Source organism: Aethina tumida, chromosome 3 (assembly GCF_024364675.1).
Source record: "Aethina tumida isolate Nest 87 chromosome 3, icAetTumi1.1, whole genome shotgun sequence".
Taxonomy (NCBI): Eukaryota; Metazoa; Arthropoda; class Insecta; order Coleoptera; family Nitidulidae; genus Aethina; species Aethina tumida.
In genome coordinates, this window is record NC_065437.1 from 30,940,976 (window position 1) to 30,966,270 (window position 25,295).

The 25,295-nt window shown below is 27.5% G+C and overlaps 1 protein-coding gene across 1 annotated transcript; it reads right to left on the reverse strand.

Moving 5' to 3' along the window:
- Positions 1 to 240: 240 nt before the first annotated feature.
- LOC109599885 (uncharacterized) lies at positions 241 to 24,306 on the reverse strand. Its single transcript, XM_049964563.1, has 3 exons — positions 24,085 to 24,306; positions 2,753 to 2,824; positions 241 to 2,012 (listed from the first exon to the last, which is right to left on the reverse strand). The coding sequence occupies exons 1-3, from the start codon at positions 24,166 to 24,168 to the stop codon at positions 798 to 800; spliced, it is 1,371 nt and encodes a 456-aa protein (XP_049820520.1). The 5' UTR covers positions 24,169 to 24,306; the 3' UTR covers positions 241 to 797.
- Between the last annotated feature and the right edge of the window lie 989 nt (positions 24,307 to 25,295).

A 25,295-nucleotide genomic window follows, 5' to 3' on the forward strand; every position in this document is an offset into this window, starting at 1 on the left:
AGTAAAAAAGAGTGAACAGTATTATATTAACATTTCTCATATTGAGAAATCGATTGTACAATATGTGAAATATTTCGAAATGAGTGCATCACATCAATCACAAATGTGGCTTATATTATTTTTGCATGAAATAAATAAATTTATAATTGTTATGTTTTTTGAAATTGCATACTCTTATGAAAGAATACATTGAAACCATTAATTAGCTTTTTTAATTAATAATTTAATAAAACTACTTGATGATATTTTATAGTTTTATTGTTTTTTCTTAGTTATTGTTTTCATGAGTATCAAATACAATAAATATTTCATTACAGTGTGTATATACAGTAATTATTAAAAAGAAAATTCTATATCATACTTCTTGACTAGTCTAATTATACTGAACTCTAAAAGGAGTAATCCTTGATAGGGCAGTGACCAACCTAGTAAAGCCTTTGGTGTGTCAGGTTTCAAAAAGATTATTCGTATATTTCGGGTAGGTATTTAAAAGTAAAGTATTAAAAACATCAAAAATAGTGGAGAACAACATGTAGAAAAAAGTATATTGGTAAATACAAGTACGTGATACTTTAAAGAAATACGAAAAAATAAAAAACTAATATAGTCATCAAAAAAATCTATAAATATGACACAATTTGCATGATCATAAATCTTTAAACACCAGGAATATGTATACAGCGTACCGACAGATTCATACAAAATTTCCATCTGTCTATACGCTCTAAAATATACTTTTTTCTAATAAATTATGACCAATTAAAAATACATTTAAACCCTATAGTAGTTTAATCCAATCACTTCTTTCCTCTTTTCGCATCGAATGAACTGATTTTCGCATCATAACTCGGTCTCGTCGCAGCATCCAAAGGAAACTCGTAATCGGGAATGAGCCAACTCTTTCTGATCTGAGACCACTGGTCTGAACTCATTTGTCTAAATATGTCTTCGGTTTTAACCAAGTTGTCTTCAAGTTTCGGCTTTTCTGTTAGAGGTTCGGTAAAATCGGGTAAGAAACGTGGTGGCTGATAAAATTTCGATGGTGTTTCGGGAGTGAATGTTCTATTTTCTTTTAAGTAGCTGTCGTCGTAAGCTGGGGGTACAATGTCAAGATCTAGACTGGGAACATTTTGACTCTCTGATTTTTCCTGAGGCGGTACTAAACCTACGTTGTCTGGATTGGGCGAGGTAGCTTCAACGGATGTAGGGTACACCGGAGTGGTTGCTTTGAAGTTGGATTTGTAGTTAACTACAATATTTTTTGTAGAGGCCTTAACATCTTCTTTGGACTTCTCCTGCTGAGCATATGGAATAGGCGGGACTAATCCCGCTTCGTCTGGTGCTTCGGACACAATGTCCACTGTTTTGGGATATACTGGAGTTGTAGCTTTAAAGTTTGATTTGAAGTTAACTGGGAAATCTTTCGAATTTTCAATTGGTTGATAATTTGTTTGGAAAACATTAGTCTTAACTTTAATATCAATGTTGTTAAGATTGTTTTTGTTATTGACTTGAATAGCCTTAGCTTTACTTTTTACTGGGACTTTTTTGGAATTGTCGTAGTTGGTTCTAACGATTCCTTCATTGGGTTTGTATTGCGGTACTTGAGGGTTTGGGTTTTGTGTAACTGCATCTTTTGAGTACTCTGTGGACCAGTGACTTGGAAGGAAGTATGAAGGTTCATTAGTAGAAGTCTCATTTTCTACTTCTGCACCTACGATGTTATTGCTGGGACTAGTTCTTCCTATTCTGTAAATGATATTTGCTTCGGATGCTGTTGGATGAGAGAGTAAATCTGGTCGAGGAGTTCTATAATATGGGTTGTCATCTTTATCGTCAACAAAGGGTTTCTCTCTTTGTCCAATTAGTAAATTTGCACTGTAGTCTTCCTCTGATTTACTACAGTTTACCATATACCAGTGGTCGCAAATCAACATTCTTTGTTGGAAGAGTGTAGCGTTCGGACACGTGTAGCTGAATTGCCGTCCAAGTCCATCACACATGTGGTAAACCTGAAACATAACAGTTTGTTAGTTAAATAGTTTTGTAAATTATAATAGATTCAATAAATCACAAGTTTTAGTATAAATTCTTGAACTTGAAAACAACGATTATCATATACCAAATAAATTATTACTGCTCAAGGTTGTAATTTACGCATTGGTACTTTATGCTGCACTAGCTTTTTTAATTTTAATGTGGGCATGGAATTAACACTAAACAAACAACAAAGGAAGGTAAAGTCCCAATTTATTTGTTCACTTAATTTTCATTTCTATCTCATAATTATTATAATTCTAAAGACGACTCTAATTACCTATGCTGTTTCCGCATTTTTGCTGTTACATAATTCTAACTGATCGTCCGTGATAAATGATTTTTGAAATACGCAATTCAAGTTCAGATGGATTTACCAATGTAAATCAAGACCACTTAAAGTCAAGGCAGCGGTACGACTTTTTGCACTTAGAGTAGGCAAATTATTTTTAAATAACATAGATTCTATCGATAAACAGAATAATTTGCTCCTATTATTTGATGTAGAACTCGATAACACTCGTTTGGAGGATGATGAGAGATGATTGATTTTATATAGGTCGAAATCTAGGTGTGGAAAAACGAAAGAATTATTGTTATGGGGACGATGGTTTTAAAGGTGAACGCAGTTCCGCATTGTTCGTAATTTTTTTATAAGGTAATACTAAAACAGTTGTTAAAAATACTTCACAAATAGGGTAATATAAATATTTACCTGACAGCCAGTGCCAACATCTGCATAGTATCCCGACGTACGTCCTTCACAAGAAAATGTACTTTTTGCAGTCTGAAACAAAAATTATATTTAGTACCATAACATGCATGTTGCAGATTATTATAATTAATCTCAGGAAAGGAGCATGAGTCAAAAACTTGACCCAAAAACCATTTTGTATGTTAATAAATACTTATAAGAAGATACGTAGGATATAATTATATTTTCTTAAGAGAAATACACATGTGAAGATTTAATTTTAATTACACTGAATGAAAGAAAACAATAAAATTGGAAGTGAAAAATCATTACAAACCTAAAATGGAAATACGATACATATTCAGAGAGTATATATGTAATATGGGTTTTTTTATGTTTATAACTTGTACTTTTCTTATAGGTACCCAAACATTCATCAACTAAATAAAAAAAAACACATTAGAAAGCTTCTATTATTACTCTACAAACGCATGAATATATCTTATATGGAATGTTATTAATTTTTAAAGTTTTTCAGTCATATTTGGAGCTAATTTTATTTTAATTGGCAAATATTAAACAGAACCACTTCAATTGAAATACGTGGTTTCAGTTCCATCTTTGGAAGAAGTTCCAATAATAATAAGAACATTTACTAATTATGGATAACAATCTAAAGACGATCTGAATCCCACTCACTCAAGGCGAATTGTTGTGAAAGAGACGACGACCTTATGTTGCATCTGACAAATTATAATGTCAAAAACACGAGTAATTTAATAACAGCTTGAAAATCTGTGGTATTATAGGTGTGGGTCACGGAAGTTATTTCATACACTACATGGCTAATGTCACGGCCAAAATAACTTTGTTATGTGTAACTGGACTCGGAATTTCGTATTGATAATGCACACCCAAAATTGAACGATTTAAAACTAATCGATGATGTTATGTAAGTTAATTTTGTGACACATGCTTTTTTATTACCTTGACATTCATAAGGAATCTGATGAAAATGAACAAAAAATTACTTTACATTATTTTAAACAAAGCTTGGGGTAAAATAAATATATATATATATATATATATATACATATTTAATAAAAATTTTTCTAAAACAATATAACGTCGTCAAAAATGTGACTTGATAGAACATAACGCCTCTGACGTCTATTAATTCATTAATACGCTCATATACTTTTGGAATGACAAGGACGTGTAAATATTAAACTTTTATTGATGATAATTAATTAAGAATACATGTCTAACATGAACAGGCTAGATAAAAAACAAAATCAGGAAACATACTGGCATTGTATTTGTAATATTTGGATGTTTCAATTGTGCACTGACACAATGATAGTTATCTCTTTAATAATACTAGTAATGTAATTTATTTAATAAAAAAACCGTTGCCGACCAAAATTTGAATTTTAAATCAGGAAAAGGATTGCAGCAGGTGTGTTTTGCAGGTTTATTGACAGTATTTTATTCCGTTTACAATTTTAATCGGACAGTAAACCACGTCAAATAATCTTGAATGTTTTGTATTTTTTTCTGAATTACAGTTAGAGAATTTATGTTTGTAATTAGCACAAACCAATTTGAGTTCTCGTGAGGATTTTTATGTGTGATAATGAACTTAACATTAGGTTAACCGTTAATAAAACGTTTATAGTGCAGCGTTTAAATCATGTCTCGTTACCCGCTTGAAGAATTCCGATTGTCTTTGTAGGTAGAATCCGTTAAATGTTAGACCGTAAATGTAGGTCGACGTGCATTGTCTCGTGCCCCATATATCTGCCCATTGGTACCAATAAATTGCAATTTATCTAGTCGTATTATCATCTCGTGGAACACAAGAACGGTGAATTATTAAAAATTGTCATGTGTTGTTACATAAATATATCATTCCAATGGAGAAAGGTTTTACAATTTTATGGTGAATAATTATGCATATTAAGAGTAATCTAACAATTGTTGTTTGCTATGAAACTTAACTACTTAAAAATAGTAAGTTCAAGATCATTTGCATAGTGTCTGACGACCTTTCTTTTATTTACAGATTAACCACCCACTGTTTATTTGCTCAGTTCGTTAGGTTTACAACTTAATTATTAATAATAATAAATTTTGTTTAATAAATGTTAAGTGCTGTGCGAATTTTTTGTCTTGTCAGTTTCTAGCACACATTTTTTTCTTTTGACGTGGGATGTTTTATGACATGCAAATTGAAACTTGCAATTATCCTCATAAATTATGAAACCTTTAATTTAAACATACAGTAGTCTGGTCTAACTTTATTTGATATATCAAGGTTTTTATGGTCGACATTTTCATAATTGCAATAAATAATCTTGTTTATATTAAGTCATTGATTTTGGTTATTAGATTAAATTTGTAAAAGGAGAGTAAATATTAATTAGTACTGAAAGGGTAATATTACGTAATTAACTAAACTCTTAAAAATATTACTGTTTGGAAAGTAGACTATTATTTTATATTTCTTTCTTGATGGATCATTTACAACATTAGAAGAGATAATCCTACATTCCAATATAACTAAAATTTCAGTAATTCCTTCCAACCAATGTGCATGTTGTGCAACAAAAAATTAATTCCAAACACTGATTTAAAAACAATAAAAATATACAAGGTTTTAGTTTCTATATCAAGAAATTAGTAAAAAAACTGAATAAGATTACTATTTAGAAAGTGGGCTGCTATTATATATTATAATATATATATATATATATATATATATATATATATATATATATATATATATATATATATATATATATTTGATGGATTATTTGCGACACTAGAAGACATAACTCGGCATTCTAACGACTAAAAATTCAGTAGTTTCGTCTTTCAAACAATCTGCATGTTGTGTAACAAGAAATTAATGTCAAACACTGATTTAAAAATAAAATAAAAATAAACAAGGTTTCAGTTTCTATATCAAGAAAATAATAAAAAATTTAAATAAGACTGCTATTTAGTTTAGTGGACTGATATTATATATTTTTCTTTGGTGAATCTTTTGCGACATTAGAAGACATAACCCCGCATTCCAACAACTAAAAATTCAGTAGTTTCGTCCAACCAATTTGCAAATTGTGTAACATAAAATTAATTCCAAATCCTGTCACTCCAATTTGAAACCTATTAATTGAACAGTTGTGTGTTTATATTTCGGCAACGCAGCGGAATCTCGGTTATGCAAACGGTTGTAAATCTCGCCCACGCATTGTTGCGACTCTGACCTATAGAGATGGAAAGGCAGATAGCGCGAATTTACCGTGCAAAACTTTTATTTCCAACCCGACTTCAACGCAAAACACTCAAATGGTCAATGGGTTTATTAAATAATTTTAAGCAATCAAATGGCGCCACTTTCGAAGATGCAAAGAATATGAAAAAAAACTCATCGAACGAAAGTGGGCTTATGTAATAGGTAAGTTTTTAACCATGTTTAAACGTGTGTTTAAATTTTATGGCTTGGAGTAGCTAATTAATTATTGTTGTATTATTTTGTTTTACATTTCGGAGGAAGTATTCTTAGAATATTTGCAAAATTTCTTAGAAATATATAAAGTTTTAAGAAACATGAGATTTTTTAATATTATGTACAAATAAGCAAAAACAACTTTTAAAAAAACTTCATTTCATTTCAAAGCGACTTCTTTCTTCTTAGAAATGAGGTGGACAAAGAAGGTGTCCATGGAGGGTTCTTCAAACAGGAGGAACACTTATTTTCACCTAACATTCTCCGGATTATGCTCTACCCATAGGAGAATTCCATTTTGGGCTCAACCAATAAATATAAAGCTTGGTTGGATAAATATGCTGTTTACTTAATGAACGGGCATCACCCAACATTTGGTGAATTCTTCCAAAGATACAATGTGAATGAAGCTTGTCACCATAAAAATATCTGACTTCGGTGGTAATACCATTAGTATGATCATATAACTTTAGCAAATGAAAAATTGTGCATATTTAAACTGTAAAGTGTGACGATAATCAATACCTGACAAAAATTATTTGAGGTGCTATAAAAAAGAATATTCTTGCTTATCACCGAAGACGTTCACTTACAGACTATCCATATAAATAAATATTCTACATTATTTTTTTTAACTTCTTATATAAGATAAAGTTTTCTTAAACCTAAGATTGGACTATAAATAACTCAAAACAATGGTGAGAACAACGATTACTTTAGGTTATGCGATCCTGAAACTGTGCCATTAATTAAGCGTTTAATCGGAGACTAGTGCTCTTAATCATCGTTTAATCGCCACTTAAACAGATTAAGGTGTTTTTCTCTTGGTAAATATGTTCCAAACAGGATGTTATCGTTTTCCTTTTTCGTAACATTTTCATCGCCTCATTCGCAACAATAGAATAATGGCCTGTTGTAAATGCCATCCGTTTGAGAATCTTTGTGATACGCGACTGATTCACGGATTTTCATGGACGCTGTACAAAGAAAAATTAAAGAGACATGACTAAAATATTTAAATCAATATCGTGGGAAACAAATCGATCACAAAGCTCTGAAGAATTTTGATGATTTGATATAAAAACATTCCGATACATTTAACTTGACTATTCAATTCACACTAGACTTTTCTGGAACAACTACTTTATTAAATTAGTATTGAATGTTTGAATGGGTGAAGTACTGAAATTTCCATTATCGGACTAAGCCGTTTTTGCAATGACATCATTACATCGTCCTTCAAAAAGTCTCCTTTTGGTTCTAGAGATAAATGGTTTCGTTTATATGTCTTTGTAGAACGCTGACTGCTTCGCTAATATGGTAAGACGGACTTCCATTATATCATCGTCAACAAGTATTTTACAATTGTTGCTATAATCTTGATGATAGTCAACGAGAATTTAATCCTCCTATTTATGACATTTCTGGCAAGAACTAATTGAAATTCAATCGATCACTATTTGTGGGTATCCATTATATTGAAAGGTGTAAAAGCATGTGTTATTTAAATATTACATAATAATGATACATTTTGATTGAGTTTAGTATGGGATTTATTTACGATGACACCAAAAATTTATGCTAATTTAACCATTGAGCTAACATAAATTTATGTTGACAGTTAAACTTGTAAAAATCTTTTGCACCTGATTTTGCAGTTTTTCATTTTTTTTAAACTTTTCTTAATATTTACCTAAAGTTTTATATTGAAAAATAATTTGTTTTTTATTTGTTTTTAATTGTATACGTTTTTGCTATTTATTAAGTCGTAAAATATTTTATGAGGTACTTAATTCTCTAGAAATTATTAAGATAAATATAATAAATAAGAAGATGCATACATTTTTAAATAAGACTAATGCTTTAAATATTGAATCGCTCCCTCTTGAATTATTTATGTGATCATCTTTTAAATGATGCTCGTAATTTGAGGAAGTGCCATTTAAACTAAAAGGAATGTAATTTTCTTGTAAATCACCGTTCAAACTCGATCGTTAATTGGAAATAAAATCATTAATTATCGTTTGTAACATTTGAATGATACATTTCGCCTTGAAGACATTTGGCGAATATTGAATAAATTCATTAATAAATATCTAAACATTAAATCCACGTGTGAATAGTTCAACGGCTCATTTTACAGTTGCATAAAAAAGAAGTCCAATAAATTATAGATGATTTTATAAGATAAATATAAAAAACACCATTCCGATATTTTTAATGACTGCACAGAAATGTAGAAAGCAACTTAGAAAGTTTATATAAAATACATGTATATCCAAAAAACAAAATGTTGATGGTTCAAAAAGAAAATACAAGTCTAGTATAAGATTTTCTATCGATGATAAATAGAAACGTATAATTTTTACAAAATTATTTGAATTATTTATTGAATTCAATAATAAATAAATTAATAACTTATAATAAAATCAGTCAAGAAACAGGATGTATAATCCCTATACCCAAATTAAGATAATTTACTGCTTAATTCCTGAAAGCACTCTTCAATAAAAATGTGTGGGTAAGTGGATGTGTAAATAGTAGGATAAGTAGGAGGTAAAATTCCATATAAGCAAGTGAATAATGGCTATTACATTAATTACTTGTAATTATTACAATTAACGACGAAATGGGCGACGTTAATTATTATAACCAAATCTTATTCAAATCATTTTTTATGCAAATGTTTATATAATTTGTGAACAACATCAAATACAAACATGTATTTTAAATTTTACAGAAAACTCTCCAATTATTTAAAAATAAAATCAACTATCTATTTAACAAAACAAAATTAATGTTGCTATCATTTGTAAAAGGTCGCGTCTTTATCTTCAAACGCAGAATTCTTAAGTTGCTTCATATACATTAATCAACAATTGGTAAAATATTATCCTATTAAGTATTTTGCAAACGTGTCGATCTACAGTGTACCATTATACTAAATTCACTATAATTTTCGTAATGTCTAAATATTTATAAGCACTAGTGTGTAATCTTCATTTTAAAAGATTTCCAAATATGAAGGTAATTTTGTTGAAGGTGCTTTAATTGAATATAACTATTATCCCAAATTATTACAATCATCTTCTAAGTTAACAACCATTAAAGATTAAATTCATGTAAGCAGTGTGTAAATTTTTGTTTATCTTGAACTAAATTTAGTGCATGAAAAGTTTCGAATAAAACCTGGATAAATTATCAAGAAATTACAATAATTTAGCATTGTGTTTCATAATAGAAAAGTAAACGGCTCACGACTATTCATCATGGCTAAACATTATTGATGCCTTCAAAAATGAGATCAGTCAAGCTATTAATATTTTAATGAAAAACTTAATTCAAACGTAAAACGCGTACAATTAGCGAAAATTATTATATACGTTTATATTTGTTATTAATCCATGGATTAATTTTAAAATCGTGAATAGGTAAATTAACGTTTACAGTACTTTAATTATTTCATGGTCGATGTATAAATTCTATTTTTTTATAATTTAGGGTCTCACAAATATGGTATACGTTTAAATGCCATCTTTTTATACGTAAATTATTATTTAATTAAATCCTCCCAAAAACTGATTAGTTTTTAATAACGATTTCAATATTATTTCATAAATTATGTTATATAATGCGGTCAAAATAAAATACAAAAATAAACGATAAGCGTGCGAATTAATTGCGTATATTGATATTTAAGTTATCGTGTCATTGATCACAAACATGTTTCCTAACAAATAGAATATTTATTCAAAATTAATTCATTATTATGTTTGTTTAAACTATTAGTATTGGGGTCTCACAAAATCGTGAAATAACTCAAATATTTCAGGAATAAATTAAAATCGATTGAAATTATGTTGGAAGTTGATTTAAATAATAAATACTGATAATAAGTATACAAGGATGTTTTCCGATAATATTTTTTAAATTACACATCTTGACACAAGGTTGTATCAATATTTATTTATAATTATCATAATATCTGGTAGTAATTATCACATTTAAGTGACTGCAATTTTAGATACGAACCACAAAATTGTTAAGTCAACCCGGAACTGGTAATTATACTATTTTTAATTGCAACTTTACATTTAAATGTAGTTAATAATTATATCTTTATTATTTAGCATTTACGTGTCAAATTGTTGGAAAAATACTTGTGTACTTAAAAAATATATGGTATATACAAAAAATTCCAGATAAGGGAGGTAGAGTAATTGGTATGTGGGAATCAGATGAAAATTGCAGGTAGTTTCTGTTATTTCTCGCTTGTGTACCCTATTTTATCAAACTGACTATACTTCAGAAAGACTGGTAGACCAGGGATTTACCGCAAGTGAAGACCAATATTTGCAACTGAGGGTTGCTAGGGATCCAACAGCCGTAACTAGCTGGACAGCTGAAACTCTACAGAAGTTTATGTCACTCCGGTTACGGTACAGAGACGCTTGATAAATGCAGATTTTCGTTTACCAAGACAATTGCGCTTACATTTGACCCATAATCATAAACAATAACGACTGAAATGTAAATGTACTTTTACAGATGAAAGCAGAGTTCGCCTCTCACCCAGACGAAATCATTAAAGAATTTTAATAATTCCATTATGGTATGGAAATGAAATTGATATTATGGTCATACAGAATTGTACACACATCAAGGTATGACCATGATCGAGCCTATATACGCAAAAGACATGATATATACTGCACCACAAAATTATGGAATATTTAAGTTGGAATATCTTCTTTCGACATAAAATTTTAAACAGTCTGCCCATTAACCCGAAAAAACTAAACATTGATATTTCTTGCAATTTTAAAACAATTAGTTTTGCACTTGTAACAATATTTTTCTGTTTGCGACTACTGATTAAAATCTTTAAAATGAACAAGCAAATAATCACATTTCAAAAGACAATTGTGCAGTGGCCATTGCTCTTTATGAAGAACGACAAAGTCAAAATCTATCTAATCGACTAAATGTAATACAATCGGCGTTTTCAAAAGTGATTAAACGATTTTACTAAACGGGTTTTAATGAAAGAAGACCTGGACAGGACAGCATTGTATTTTTTCTTTTTCAATCACTATTTATAGATTTTTCTTAAAATTGTATCCTTAATTTATTAAAAAATATTAATATATGAAAAGTAACATACTTATTTTATTTTTGTCAATTTTTAAAAGAATTCCATAATTTTGAGGCGCAGTGTAGTACCAAAGCTACTAATAGGACATACAATCTTCCAAATTTTACGTATGTATGAAAACCTAATTTTTATATACTTTTTTAATATCCTTAACTTTTGAATATAAGTTTATTATTTAATACTAAAGTAAATATCATCATCACTCAACATATCACTTTTTTGCTATAATGTTTCAACTAAAATTGCTTATCAAATTTAACATTTACATGGATATTTAGCAGGTGTATTTGTAAAGGATTTAAATTTTTACATTGCCTAACTCCTATTTAACCCAGTTATTAGATGTGTGTAATCAGTTTGTACTTAATGTATTAACATATGTCAGATGAACATGATTATTGGTAATTTAAAAAAATTAGACAAATTAGCTACATCTTTGTATACTTTATGTAAATCCAATAAAATTACACAATATAAAAACACTTCTGCTGTCATAATTCGACAAGGCACTTAAATAGTATATGTTAAAGTCATTTTATTAATTCTGAAACCAATCTAGTTTATTCGGTGATATTTTCGGTGATTTATGGTCTGTTCATTTTTTTTTTGTTCTAAACCCGGAAGGATTAACTTATATTTTCTCATGATATTTATGCTAATTCTATCAAAACAAGTCCATTTAAATGGATCAGTATACCACGTGCATATGTTTTGTAAAATATCACGGTTATTAGATCACTGTTGGAATAATTATGAAAATCCGGATTATCGAAAAAAAATCCGGTGGGTGCTTAAATGCAATAATTTACTGAGATTGAAAAAGTAAACAATAAATCTTTTCGAGTATTTCGTTGAACTTAACATGGACGTTTTACATATACATTTGTTAATGATTTATTGTGTTCTCCATTTATCAAAATGACAAAAAAATAGCACATAAATTTAAATGTATAATTATTTTTATTTTTGGGTTTTTGAACTTTACATATTACTTTTATTGAATGAAATGTGTTTAATTATAATTTATAAACAAAAATGTTATTTGTGATTTTTTACAATTAAATATTTTTATAAAACAGACAAATTAGTTTCTTAATTCGTCTGTTAAATTAAAAACGAGATGATTTCTAAACAATTGAATTCTAATCGTTACATAATTTAAGTTATGTGACAAAATTCAATAACATGTTATAAACAAATATTGTACACTTTATTGCTTGTAATAATTTTCGCAGACAATTCATTTGTCAAACGCACAATACGTTTATTGTCCAATTACATAAGCTCTTGGCAATAAAAAAATATGCAAAACCGTTTCGATACTCAATAGATATAGTAGTTATGATTGCCTATTAATTACATTTTCGTCATTTTGGTTAAATACCATTGGATGACAGGCGTGAAGAATCGTTCGGTACCGCAACGGCAATCATTTAATTATGCAGCAATAGACTGAAGTAAGTCTAGAGCTTCAGGTACGGCTTTATTATCGAAAACGTGTAGCAATTGAAGATTTTTGTGTTCTTTATTAGATTGTCGATGATATAAAGGTCAAGAAATTTTTTATATGTAATTTACAATTGAGTTGTTCTATATGAATTTGTAATTGGCGTATCATATGTCAGACGTTTGCAATATGCTGTTAATTCTATTATAACTATTTTTATTTCATGTCAACTTGTTTTACAATAATTACGATGTTGATTATAATTAGAAAGGCTCAATTGGCTAGTATACAAGGGTGGCTAAAGAGATAGCACAAAATTAAAATCAAACATTTTATAAGATATTTAAAGGACTAGACCAGTTAGTATAAAAAAATTATTTCAATATTCTATACTTTTTTGCCTTTTTATTGCAAATCTTATAAATGTCGGAGATATTACTTTAAATGCATATATTAGTCTGATTTAGTTGGCAGAATAGCATATTCAAATGTTTTTACGTTTTGATTATGTATTCTCGATAGTCCGAATCTAAATACAATTGAAAACTTAATTAATTGAAGAGTCGTTAATTTTGCTGATATTTCGTTGAATCTTTTCCTTACCGTTTACAGGTGGTTATAACGAAAAAGGGTACCTAACATTACCATTACATTACCTAATTAATCTTCAGATATTTGTGTGCTGCTTCTCTGGTCACCAATATATTTAATTTATTGTGCAAAAGACGAAGAAAGTTAAATTCATCAGTAACAAAGAAAAAAGAATATATAAATGCAGTGGTTCAATCTTAACAATCTGATGAATACCATATATTCGGGAGTTTTTGTGCACATTAAATTCCTATACCTAAATAGACATAGTCCCATATTTTTTCACTCCCGTTGGGTTTTAAAAATTTCTTTAATTCGTTTCAAATACAGTAACGATGAAGATATGCAAATATTAGTCATATAAGTGGGTTTCTCAGAGAGCGAATTTTTGGCAGACTTTCATTCAAGGAAGTTGCCAATGGGATAAACCGAAGTTGAACCACCATCTGGAATTGGTGGTCTGATGAATCATAGTTACCATAGTTACTTTTACATACCTAAGAACGAATTTGACAGCCTCATTAATATGTTAATCTTACCACAAACGGTTCACCAAAATTCATTGAAATCTGATATCATATATTTGATGTTTACTAAGAAAAAAAGTACCGCAAACTTTGTCATTTATATCAACAAAAGAGTTAACGTCACGTGTATATGAAGTAAACATAGTTTTGAAAACATTGAACTGAAGAAAGGTTTAATACCATTTTGAGTCAAAAGTGTTCCTCACCATCCGAACTCACCTTGAACGCAGACAAGGTTTCCACTTAACATTTATATACATAATAGTTTTTTATTATCGCAATTAGATTTTATTCGTACCTGCTTTCTACTCAAGTCTTTTTTATATCTAGAAATTATTTAATAGTACTAGAATTCATGACTAATGTTATCTTAATGCCTTACTATTTTACGTGAGATTAGTCATGTAACGTGTGCAGAATTTTGAGAAGAAAAATGGAAATTCCACTATTTACTATTTTAGTATAATTCCAAGTTGAACGAATGAATTAAACAAATATGGTGAGTCACTTTAAAGGGACAATTCGTCATATTAAATTGTACATTTTAAGAAGAAATATGGAAGTTATACTATTTACTATTTTAATATATGTAATTCCAAATTTAACGAATGAATTAAACCAATATGGTGAATCACTTTAAATGGTCAATTCATCATATTAAATTTCATTTTTAAGTTTGCAAATTAATTATTATTAAGGCAAAAATATTCATTTATTCAGTTATTAATGAAATATTAAAAGATCTGATTTCAGTGGTTGCAAAGGTTTCAACTTGTTCCTCTAGTCGGTGAGTCATTTATTAAATATATACGCAGTATTCAAATTAAATTTAAATTCAAAACCATTTTAATTCCTTCCTTCTTCTATCACTTGTAAGACAAGCACTAGATAAATTAAGTCATCAGATAAGTCGATAGCTACTTTTGCTCGTAGTATCAGTTTTAATGCCTTATAATTCGGCATAATCACATTTGTTTGTTTATTGATCGACTCTTAATCGGCATGTAGCTGTCACAAAACGCCCACGCGTTCCTTTTTCCTAACCAAACGTGTAAGTTAAGCGCCAACATGATTAATTCGATTGGAATTAATACACCCATTGATACGAACACACTCCCGAAACCAAATATGCATATATGATTGCACAAGTGCTACATGTGTTTTGTATGCATGTTTATAGTTTTGAATGGATGTATTGTTAAGTATGGTAGTGTGCTGGTTTCACTCAATGTCACCGTATTCATAAAATATTTAAATGAGTAATATGTATTTAGATATTAATTTTTTACTTAGGCTTCTGTTGTTATCTATCATTGAAATCTCCCGAGAAAAAATATGGAACTAGGCTTGTCTTCATAAATTTTAAACTGTTTGTATTTATTATTCTTAATTTTTAATGAATTTTCTTTTGTAAATATATATTTATTTAAACTTACTAAAACCCTTTATTTATTAAATAATTTTTTCTTAAATATACTACCAGAGAAAAAAAAAACTTAGAAGTATACTTGAAAATATAGAAAATATTTATGCTAACATAATTTGAAACATCTACTAAATGTTTGTTTATAAAAAGTACCATTCACTGGAGCTTAATCTCCGTTCTCATCAACTAAGGCAAATTAAATGAAAAAACTTAATGTTTCGGTCTATCAGTAATTCAAATTTCTTTTGTCTCACTAAGACCAAATGCTTTCTCTCAGATTCCAAACGCCTCGTTCGTTAGTGAACTTTAATTGTCGATGCTTCAATGACATAATCAGTTATTTTAATTTAAGATGACATTTACGCAATGATTACTTTAAAAATATTAATCCTACATAAAAATAGTATGTTCAACAATCATTGCTACAAGTTTAGACTGCCACTTTTCGATGCCATATAAAAAAAATTAAGAAAAAGGCAAGTTTTAATAAATTATTTATAATAATTAACTTTATAACTAGGAAATTCCTGGTGTTGCATGTTAAATTTGGACATTCTCTACTACGTTTCATCTGAAATCTCGCACGCAATAATCAAAAGGAGAAATGTAAACAAACAAAAAGTTTGATCGAAATAGTCATTAGCATTTTATGTCATAAATTATGACAGTCGCACAATCTCTTTTATAATAATGCAACAAACTAAAAATATCAAATTCGACTTCACAACAAAAGCTGTTTCACATTTAAAGTCACATGAATCAAAACCAGTTATGCATAAAATATTGTTTTATCTTATTCACACACTTTATCTTGAAATAATTGGAATGTTTAACTTCTAACAATATTTTTTACCCGTAATAATTAACTCGCAACACTTTTATTACTAATGTAAAAAACGCAACTAAAGGTTAAACCAGTTTATATCGCATTATAAATAATAACATTCCATCAAAACGGCAACTAATTAGGATATTTAAATCAACAAAGAGTGCAATTTTTTATGTGGACGATTCGATTTTTGACTGTTGCGTATTTCCGTAAATGTCAAGGATTATGGAACTGAACAATTTTATTAGATCGGCAAGTCGTTTTTTTTATGCGAAGATCCCCGCTGTTAGATTAGAATTTTCACGTGGTCCGTTCGGTTTTGTATTTCGTCCACCTGCTTATCAACGACCTTCCTTGAGAAATATTTTAATTGATTATCTATGCTTATCACAAACCGTCGAATTTATCTGTTACCATATTATAATGAATTATTTATCATCGTCGATTAAAATTTCTACTTTGTATGTACATTTTTAAAAATGTTCTTTGTTTCGTTGTTAAACACAATTTGATATCCATCAGATATATAGATTTGCATATGAATCAAACTGTTCATGGAACACATCTATTGATTGAGAGCCCAGAAAATAATTAAATCTCATCACTCTTGAAACCAATTAGTTGGTTTTTAATTATAACCTCAAGAACCTTGCAAACGGCTTTGTGTATAATTGTCGACTGCATTCATATGTAAATAAATTAATTACCAATAACGACTAGAAAAAATAATTTTTCAAACAAATTTCAATGGGCATCACAAGATCTTTAATAACAAATCAATTATGAAATTATCGCTGGTTATCCTGATGGATCGATTAGCTTTGAATAATAATTATTTAATATAATAAATAAAATAAAAATGTGACAACAAACATCTGGAACGGTAATGATAAAATTGTGACGGTTGAATGGACGGTTGTAATATAATCTTTTCTCGCTTCTTATCCGTTGATATCTACTTCACGTGAGGTTGGCAATCACACTGACAAGTGATTGATTTCTCACCAATTGATTTGCTACTTGCCGTGAACTTCTCACAATCAGCGTTTCGACTTATTACTACCATTAACTGTTAACGTGGAGATAAATCTTATGCGGCTAAATGAAGGAGATGAAGTCGTACAAATTGATTAAAAATGATGTAATAAAAGGTTCAAAATTACTAAATTTATAAATACTCAAAGTTATGAGCAATTAAAAATTTAAATTTTAATGAATAATAAATATATTAGTGGTCATAAATTTGGAAAATTTTTTATATTTTTAAATATGTTAATTACAAAAATAATTGAAATATGCAGTTAAAATTCTTTTAATTGAATCATTTGACTTTAAATATCACATTGTATATTCGTGAATCTGAAAGAGAGACACCTTCATAAAATTTGTATTTTTCGTCCGATTTTGACAACCTTATTTAATTGTAAAGAACGGAAATAACATATATACTTATAGAAAATTTTGTTGTTGTTTGGCCTAAATTCAAAACCTACAGGATAATTTTTTAGCCATGAAAATTCAAGAAATCGTACTAGCAAATTTTTTATGACAAATCTAATTTACACTAATTTAGAAGCACCCCAAAATGAGTATATACCAAATAACCAAGAAAATCGCATAGTCATAATTCTGTAGAAAATCATATTGTGGTATAAACTGTCTATGGTATACCTAATACGATAAATCCCATCTAAAGATTCCAATGAACTAGTTAAAAATTTGATTTCAAGAGGATTCCATTACTTTTATTAAGTGACCTTCCCAGAGTCCCGATTTGAATCCAACAGAATACATATTATCATTTAGATATCTAAAGAATCTAAAGAATCTAAAGAATCTAAAGAATCTAAAGAATCTAAAGAATCTAAAGAATCTAAAGAATCTAAAGAATCTAAAGAATCTAAAGAATCTAAAGAATCTAAAGAATCTAAAGAATCTAAAGAATCTAAAGAATCTAAAGAATCTAAAGAATCTAAAGAATCTAAAGAATCTAAAGAATCTAAAGAATCTAAAGAATCTAAAGAATCTAAAGAATCTAAAGAATCTAAAGAATCTAAAGAATCTAAAGAATCTAAAGAATCTAAAGAATCTAAAGAATCTAAAGAATCTAAAGAATCTAAAGAATCTAAAGAATCTAAAGAATCTAAAGAATCTAAAGAATCTAAAGAATCTAAAGAATCTAAAGAATCTAAAGAATCTAAAGAATCTAAAGAATCTAAAGAATCTAAAGAATCTAAAGAATCTAAAGAATCTAAAGAATCTAAAGAATCTAAAGAATCTAAAGAATCTAAAGAATCTAAAGAATCTAAAGAATCTAAAGAATCTAAAGAATCTAAAGAATCTAAAGAATCTAAAGAATCTAAAGAATCTAAAGAATCTAAAGATGAAGTTTGGAAAACACTTTATTCAATATGGAAGAGGATTTCCAAAGAAGTACGTGCCAGTTTAGTAGGATCTATGTGATGCAGGGGTGCTGTTGTAAGCTAAAGCAAAGGAAAATGCAACCAAATGCTAATAAAAATATTTTTTGTAACATATAATTAAATATATAAAAATGTTTCAAAATTTTTGGTCATTATAAAATAAATAAATTAATAAAATAAATAAATAATAAATAAATCTATTAAAAAAATATTTTTTTATTTTGTATTTATTACAAACGCATTATTTATAACTAAATATTATCAATTATATAAGAATATAATTCATATTACAATATAACACAATATTATAGAATAACATTTGTCCTATTAAAAGTTTATATCTGTAGTGATAAACTTATTTAAAAATGTATTTTATACTTATTTATTTATTTATTTATTTATTTATAATTTAGTCACTTATCCTTTCCTTAGTTTCAGTGTCATTGTTTTTACGTCTTAATAATGAATCCAAGTGATGTTCATTTTAAAAAACCATAAATTATGTAAAACAGAACATTTAAATGATAAATAAAGACAATCTAAATAATATATTATCCATGAATTGTCTTAAAAACACAAAAAAGCGGTATAATAAAAAGATGCTGTTAAAATATAAACCATAATAATATAACATAGTTATATGTCAAATGTACAAAATTATATAATCAGTAAGATATCAGATTATTTTTGTTTATTAATCAGGAAACATTTTACACAGTTTTCATACTTTACAGTTGACTTGGTTAAACAAATTAACAGCATTGTTAAGATTAATCGAGCGTCAGAAGGCTCAACATTTATTACAGTTATTAACAGTACACGAGCAACGTGCTGGTCATACAGGATTTATTTGAAACTGTGATATTAAAGGAAAGATCAAATTATCATCCGGGAATAATGCTCACATATTAGAGGAACGGTGTGTTATTACGTGCATTACTTGTATAAATAAGGTTCGATTTCAGATTGCGAGATTAGTGTTGAGAAATACACCGGCAAATTGAATGTCTGTTTTAATTTGCATATACAAATCTATTAGATTAACTAAATTAAACTGATCCGTATAACAATTGACGTTTGTGAATGTTTATTAAATTAGTGCATTGTTTCCTAGCAGATTTGTTATGGAAATTGAATGGTTTAATCGCCTCAATCTTCAAAGATTTTTAGTATTGCATTGCCCAATAACAATTTGTAATCGTATTAAATTATTTGATTGATGGAATGAGCATAATGAATATGTGTAAAATATGAATTAGTACAATTCAGTCAATGACTTTTACAACAACTTTTTAATTGTAATTTATGGCACAGTTTTACTAAACATTCAGTAAAGTCATAAAATTATAAGTTCCATATATATAATCGAAATCGAAATTAAGTTAATGCCAGTAATAAAATACTTCCCCCTTACTGTTCAATAAGGTTATCTGGGCCATCCTATCTCATCGCAGCCTTGATTCGAATTTAATTTGAATATTTCGCCAATACTGAAATTCCCATATAATTAATGGACTTAATTAAAATAAACTTACAGTGTGCGTGTATTACTCCCAGATATGTGATACATAAATTTCGTTCCTCCCAACTCGTGAATCGTAGGCTTCGCACCTTGAAATTGCCATTAAATTGATGTCGATATCTTGTTCAAGGAAAGTGTATGCATAAATAGATAGTAGGTAAACAGACAGGAATTTAAATATGGAATAAATTCTTTGATGGGTGCAATCCTCAGAGTAAACAATGGCACCAGAATGTCAACCATAGTTAGTTATTTGTATTGGATGATTTTCAAATTTGCAAGACATGACATGACATTGGACTGAATTCATTGATTTTATGATTGACGCAAATTGAATAGACTTTGAACTTCTTATCTAATCAATTTCGAATAAATAATAATTCATTAGTTGGCTTGTTTCATGGGAAATCTATTAATTACTGAAACACATTACAACCTACAGTGTAAAATATATACAAAGAAAAATGTGCTTTTGAATTGTGTTCATTAATTTTTAAAATATCCAATAAATATTCACATCGACAAGTTCTCAAGGCGTTTTATTATGCTGGTGAAGAACCAGATCACCTTATTTAAAAATCGACACGAATTTTTAATACGGGCCGCAAAATATTTCAGTTAAACGCAATAAAAAAATCAAAACAAAATGTTTCACAACTTACAGAGTTTATTAAAATTATAATTTACAATTCTTAAATTATGTGTGTTGACAGGATAAACGAGCAATTTATTATAACAACTATGAGATGTACAGTTTTAAACGATTTTTAACTCGGACATCTTCAAAACAGTTACACCGATTATTTGCATATGAATAACATCACAGCTTAGCAATTTTGTACTTAAGTTTAACACCCTGAAAAGAATTTTTATTAACATATTAATAATTTATACTAATCCCTTTTATCAATTATAGGTATTTCTGAACATTAAATGTAACTGTTTCCAATCTCCAATCCAAGTTTTATATTAATACGTCATTTAAAAAATTAGAAATTCTGCTTCCATATCACATCTTATGTAATAACATAATTTGATATTTCTGGTATTAATTTTATTGTAATCAGCAAACCGAAATGGTGGTAATTAATAAACGAGTATTATTCAAATCAGATCCTTATTTTCTATAGAAATTGTCTTTAAAATAGAACTATTAAAGTGTGAACCGTTAAAGAAAAGTATTGCGGTTAATTTAGACTTCCGTATTTTCTACATTTAATTTTAATAATCTAAGACCTACAAGTAATAGATGACTATAGTTATACAGGCATCAGATAAAATTATTAGACATTATAAAAAATGTATTATATTTGCTCATAGAACTTGAATAATTTAAGAAAAATTGTTACACAAATCTGTTTGTTCAAGGAAGCAGGAAGGAATATCTGTACAGTTTTTTAAGGAAAATTTCTTTTATGATTGAATCATTTAAAATTTAAATTTGGCTGTTTTAACAAGGTTTTTTATTTATTGAATGAATTCAGGATTAAAACGCCGTAAAAATTACTTTAAATGAAATTAAAATGTAATTTAAAAAAGTAAACATTATTAAATTTGTATTTATTGCAATTTTTTATTTTAAAAAATTAATAAATATACAGTCTGTCTCAGGATAGATCCTGCCTAAGGAAAAACTAAGGCATATCAAAAATGAATTGATTCATTTGTTGTATAAGGCCTTTTTTGAGCTAAAACATAAAAATTTCCACTAATAATTCATTCTCATTTATTGAGTTACCTCATAAAAATTACATTAAATTAAAATTTTGCTTTTTATTTAAATAGAAAAAAAACGGATAAAATAAAAATAAAAATTAAAACATGTGAAAAAAATAAAAAATATCAAAAAAATTTTTTTTTGTTTTTGCTTTTTATAATCAGTTTACGACCAAATCAATTAATTTTTAATATACGTTAGTTTAAGAACTCATCCCCTGAAGCTCTTCCAAAAATTCAAAAAATTAATGTCAATTAAACTTCTTAGGTACTACATCTATTTTGGAACTCACCCAGTATGTACAAAAATTGATATATTTAACATTTTTAAATGTTTCTAAAAACTAATTTTATAAATTAACTAAATTTTTATATATGAGATTCTCATTAATATAATTAATCTAAATAATTTAATATCACAAATCAAAAATGTCAATTTTATTTTGATGTTTCATCCGGAATCATATAAGTTTAATCACTGTTATTTTGTTTCACTTAAAAAAATATATGAAATATGTATGTAACATATGTGTTTAATGTTAATCCACTCAGTTTGACATTTTTATGCTTTATGAAAGTTGTTTTATAAAGATAAAAAATTATATATCATTTTAGAATATTTAATGCAACTTTTTTTAATATAAAACATTAATAATATATTTTAGTTTGATACTGATATAATTGATTCAATATTTATTTTTACGATCTATATTCTAAAAATATATTATTTCATTGTTTAAAATATTTTACAAATTATTATATCAAATAAACTATTTAATTTAAAAATATAATTAAAAGTAAATTATGATATTTCTATTAAATTTGAAAATATATGCAAATAAATAAAAAATAAAACGTTTACTTATTTTATTTACCTTTTTTCATAAAAACAGTTTTATTGATTTAGTAATTTCAAAAAGTTGTAACATTATTAAATTTTTAAATACTTAATAAGATTTTATTAAACAACAAGTATTTTATAAATTAGATTATACAAACTGATATATATTCTTAGTCCTAGTCCTTTCAAAATGCCAATTATACTAAAACTAATAATTAATAAATTCCAGTATTTATATTTAAATAAAATAATTCATTTCTAAAATTAATTAAAATTGATATTTCTAATGAATATGAGAGTAACTCAAAAAATAAAATGTTTACTATGTATTTTATTTAAACTTTTTATCCATAAAATTGTATAAACCATTCTTTTAGTCAGTTTAATTAGCTTCACAGTAATTTAAGAATATTATAATTTTTTTATATTATTTTAATATTTATTATAGAAACTATATGTAACCATTTAAATCTTTTTTTTTAAATTAATTTGTTATTTTTTTAAATATTCCTTTAAAAAATTTCAATTGTACTGCCATTTGTGCCTTCCATTCGGAAAATCTGTAAAATCTTAATAATTAATAAATTCCAGAATTTATATAATATTTAAATAAAATATGTATTTAATTAGTAAATTAATATTTCTAAAGAATTTAAAAAATATGGGAGTAAATTAAAAAATAAAATGTTTACTTATATATTTTATTTACACTATTTATCCATAAAAAATATTTTAAATCATTCATTCAGACAATTTAATTAGCTTTACAGTAATTTAAGAATTTTATATCACAATTAATTACTTAATACAATTTTTTTATATATTATTAGTTATATTTTAATATTTATTATAATAACTATATGTAACTTTTAAATCTTTAACAAAATTTAAATAAATACATGTGTTTTTATAAAACTAGTTAGTATATTTTTAAACAGTCCTTTAAAAAATGCCAATATACTACCCTTTGTGCCTTAAATTTAGAAAATCTATAAAATCTTAATAATTAATAAATTCCAGAATTTATATTTAAATAAAATATTTAATTTGCAAAATTAATTAATAGTTAATTAATTAGCTTCATAGTAATTTAAGAATTTTATATATTTTTTAATTAATTATTTAATTTTTGATATTATATTATTTATAATATTTTAAAATTTATTATAATAACTATATGTAACATTTAAATCTTTTTCAAAATATAATAAATAACATGTATTTTTTAAATTAATTTTATAAGTTTTTAAATTGTACTTTCAAAATTACACTTCCATTTGTGCCCTACATTTGGAAAATCTTTATAATCATAATGATTAATAAAATTCAGAAATTTTGAAATTGTCACATAACGAGTTTTACCTGTGCATATAAGACAGTCGAAAAAGCAAACACTCCAACGAGTACAGTCCACATTTTGGCAAAATTGCAACGGCAGTCCGGCATGCAACGCGAAACACAGCTAAGCGCGTATTGTTCAGAATCGGAGGCGGCACCACCGGCACGTTTCGCAGGATCCCGTCGACTGGACCACGAAGACGCGGTACCAAGTGAAGACGGGAGGTCACCAGGTCACAAGGCTGCAATCGGAGAAGGGAGTCGAATCGCTCACCTCACAGTTAGCACTCCTACGACCTGAAAAGCGAAGATGCCGCGAACGCTGCATAAATTGTCGCCGATTCTGTATGACCGCAGATTACGAAACTGCCAGTCGGAAAAATGCGATTGCCGCTGCTGCCAGCGCGGGCACTGGCACATCCGACCATTTGCATAAGTCATGTTCGGGAATCTGTTGCTTCGTTGAAGGCGTGATACCTCTTTTGGGTCTGATAATTCGGACGCGAGATACGTCTGCAAACTAGCACGTGACATTTTGTTTATTTACTTGTAAAAATAGAACGTTTTGATAAGGATTTGCCTAAATATGTTTTCATTCAAGCAACATTAAAAAAGAAAGACATTGAAAATACTATAAAACTACCTAGTTCAACGTTGTAGTTTTTGTTGATTAATTAGCATTTTATATGAAATAAAAATAGAACAGTTTTAAAATACAAATTAATCGACAACATTCTTTTTGCCATCAATTTGTCTTCAATTAATCATAGTATAAACAGGTTAAGTTTTTTTTGAAAATAACAGTTAATTACAACCATTTTTATTAGTTTATGATTTAGTGTATAGATCAGGGTTATTCAGAGCAACAAGAGAATGTACGTACATATGGTATATGAGTACAGTACTGCAGGCAAAGTTCATTTAATTTCACACTTGACTTAAAAGGAAAGAAACTAGATAATTTATATAAATATATACATTAATTTTATTTTAAAATTTTATTTAATAAATTTAACAACTGTTATTAACAAATTTAAGTAATGTAATAAAATTTCACCATGTTGAATTTTTTGAAATACTAAGAATATTCTCGCAATATATCGTGTATAAGGCCAAGTTCAAAAAATAGAGATATTGAAAAAAATTTGCAAAATTGCATTGCCATTGTTACAATTTTTTAATTGAAGTAGTTGAAGTGAATAAATAAAAAATGAATACCATAGTCACTAACGTCT